Source organism: Limulus polyphemus, unplaced genomic scaffold (genome assembly GCF_000517525.1).
Source record: "Limulus polyphemus unplaced genomic scaffold, Limulus_polyphemus-2.1.2 Scaffold170, whole genome shotgun sequence".
NCBI classification, from domain to species: Eukaryota; Metazoa; Arthropoda; class Merostomata; order Xiphosura; family Limulidae; genus Limulus; species Limulus polyphemus.
The window spans coordinates 798,815-799,944 of record NW_013665780.1 but is presented as its reverse complement, the minus strand read 5'-3'; the positions used below and the strand labels follow the sequence as shown (position 1 = coordinate 799,944).

Here is a 1,130-nt window from a genome sequence, read left to right as displayed (position 1 = left end):
TGGAAGCAGTAAACTTAAAAGAAAGCTTGATAAAGATTTGGATGATAAGAACTGGCTTTGAGTTTATATATATATATATATACATATATAGTTTAGTGGATGTGACAGCTAGATGGACCAATAGGTCCCTTGTTGTCCTTAAATGTTATATTACTATGTTTACCTCTTATCTATAGGAATTCAGTTAATAACTTTAATAATGTTTGTAATTTTTTTATGTAATTTTTAATGAAATAATTCCCTCTCTTTATACAGTGAAAACTACTATGCAGATTTGGATATTGACACGAAGACATTAGCTAAGCTTCAAGGATGAGAAAGAATCGCACGACAATGAACAGTACATAATTCATTTGGCTGTATAATTATCTATTTAGTAACACAAGATCAAACATCATGTAAACAACACTACTGTTCTCTCGTTTTCCATGAAAAAATGATTCTTGCTTTTTTTTTTCCTTCTGTAATTATAGGCCAGTACAAAGCTCCTCTAACAGGGCCACATAAGCTTAGAGGACAATGATGGCTAAAGTTCACATTGTATTAATTGTAATACGTAAGATAAAACATCAGTTTAGTTTTATTTAACCAATAATTCTTTGCATAAAATTATTGATTATGATTTGAAAAATATTCTAATTGACAGGAAGAACTAGTTTTTGCAATTTATTTTAATTAAAATCATTCAGACCTCTATAGCAATGTGCAGCACATTGTAATTCTTGTACAAATAGGAAATGCAAAAGTATGAAATAGTAACGGTTGATAAGAACACAATTCTTATTGCCTTCTTTCAAGATACTGATGCATAACTTAAGTAAATTTAGAAAGGCACATCAAATATAAACTTTCTTCTTTGTTTTTCACATCTGTGATTTCAATTTCTCAGTATTTACATGATTTCAGTATTAGTTACTTGCCAAGACTGAATTGGGGTTTGGGGTAAGCATTATATTTAAATTTTTGTTTTTATGCTTATGCATTAAATGTAACCAATAATCTCAAATGTGTTATCACAACAGCTTTTATATGATCTGTATTATTTTTACATGTATACGTGGTCTACAGAAAATGAAGTGTGTAACACAAGAAGAAGTGTTGTATATAATGAAGTGAGCTTTTCTATCTTA

The 1,130-nt window shown here is 28.9% G+C and overlaps 1 protein-coding gene across 1 annotated transcript in view; it reads left to right on the top strand.

The window, feature by feature from the left end:
* Nucleotides 1-1,130, top strand: part of LOC106477873 (protein obstructor-E-like) — a 15,183-nt gene extending 14,053 nt beyond the window's left edge. The window contains exon 5 of the mRNA XM_013938395.2: nt 256-1,130. Coding sequence (XP_013793849.1) covers nt 256-316 — 61 coding nt within the window. The 3' untranslated portion in view covers nt 317-1,130. The remainder of the gene's footprint in view (nt 1-255) is intronic.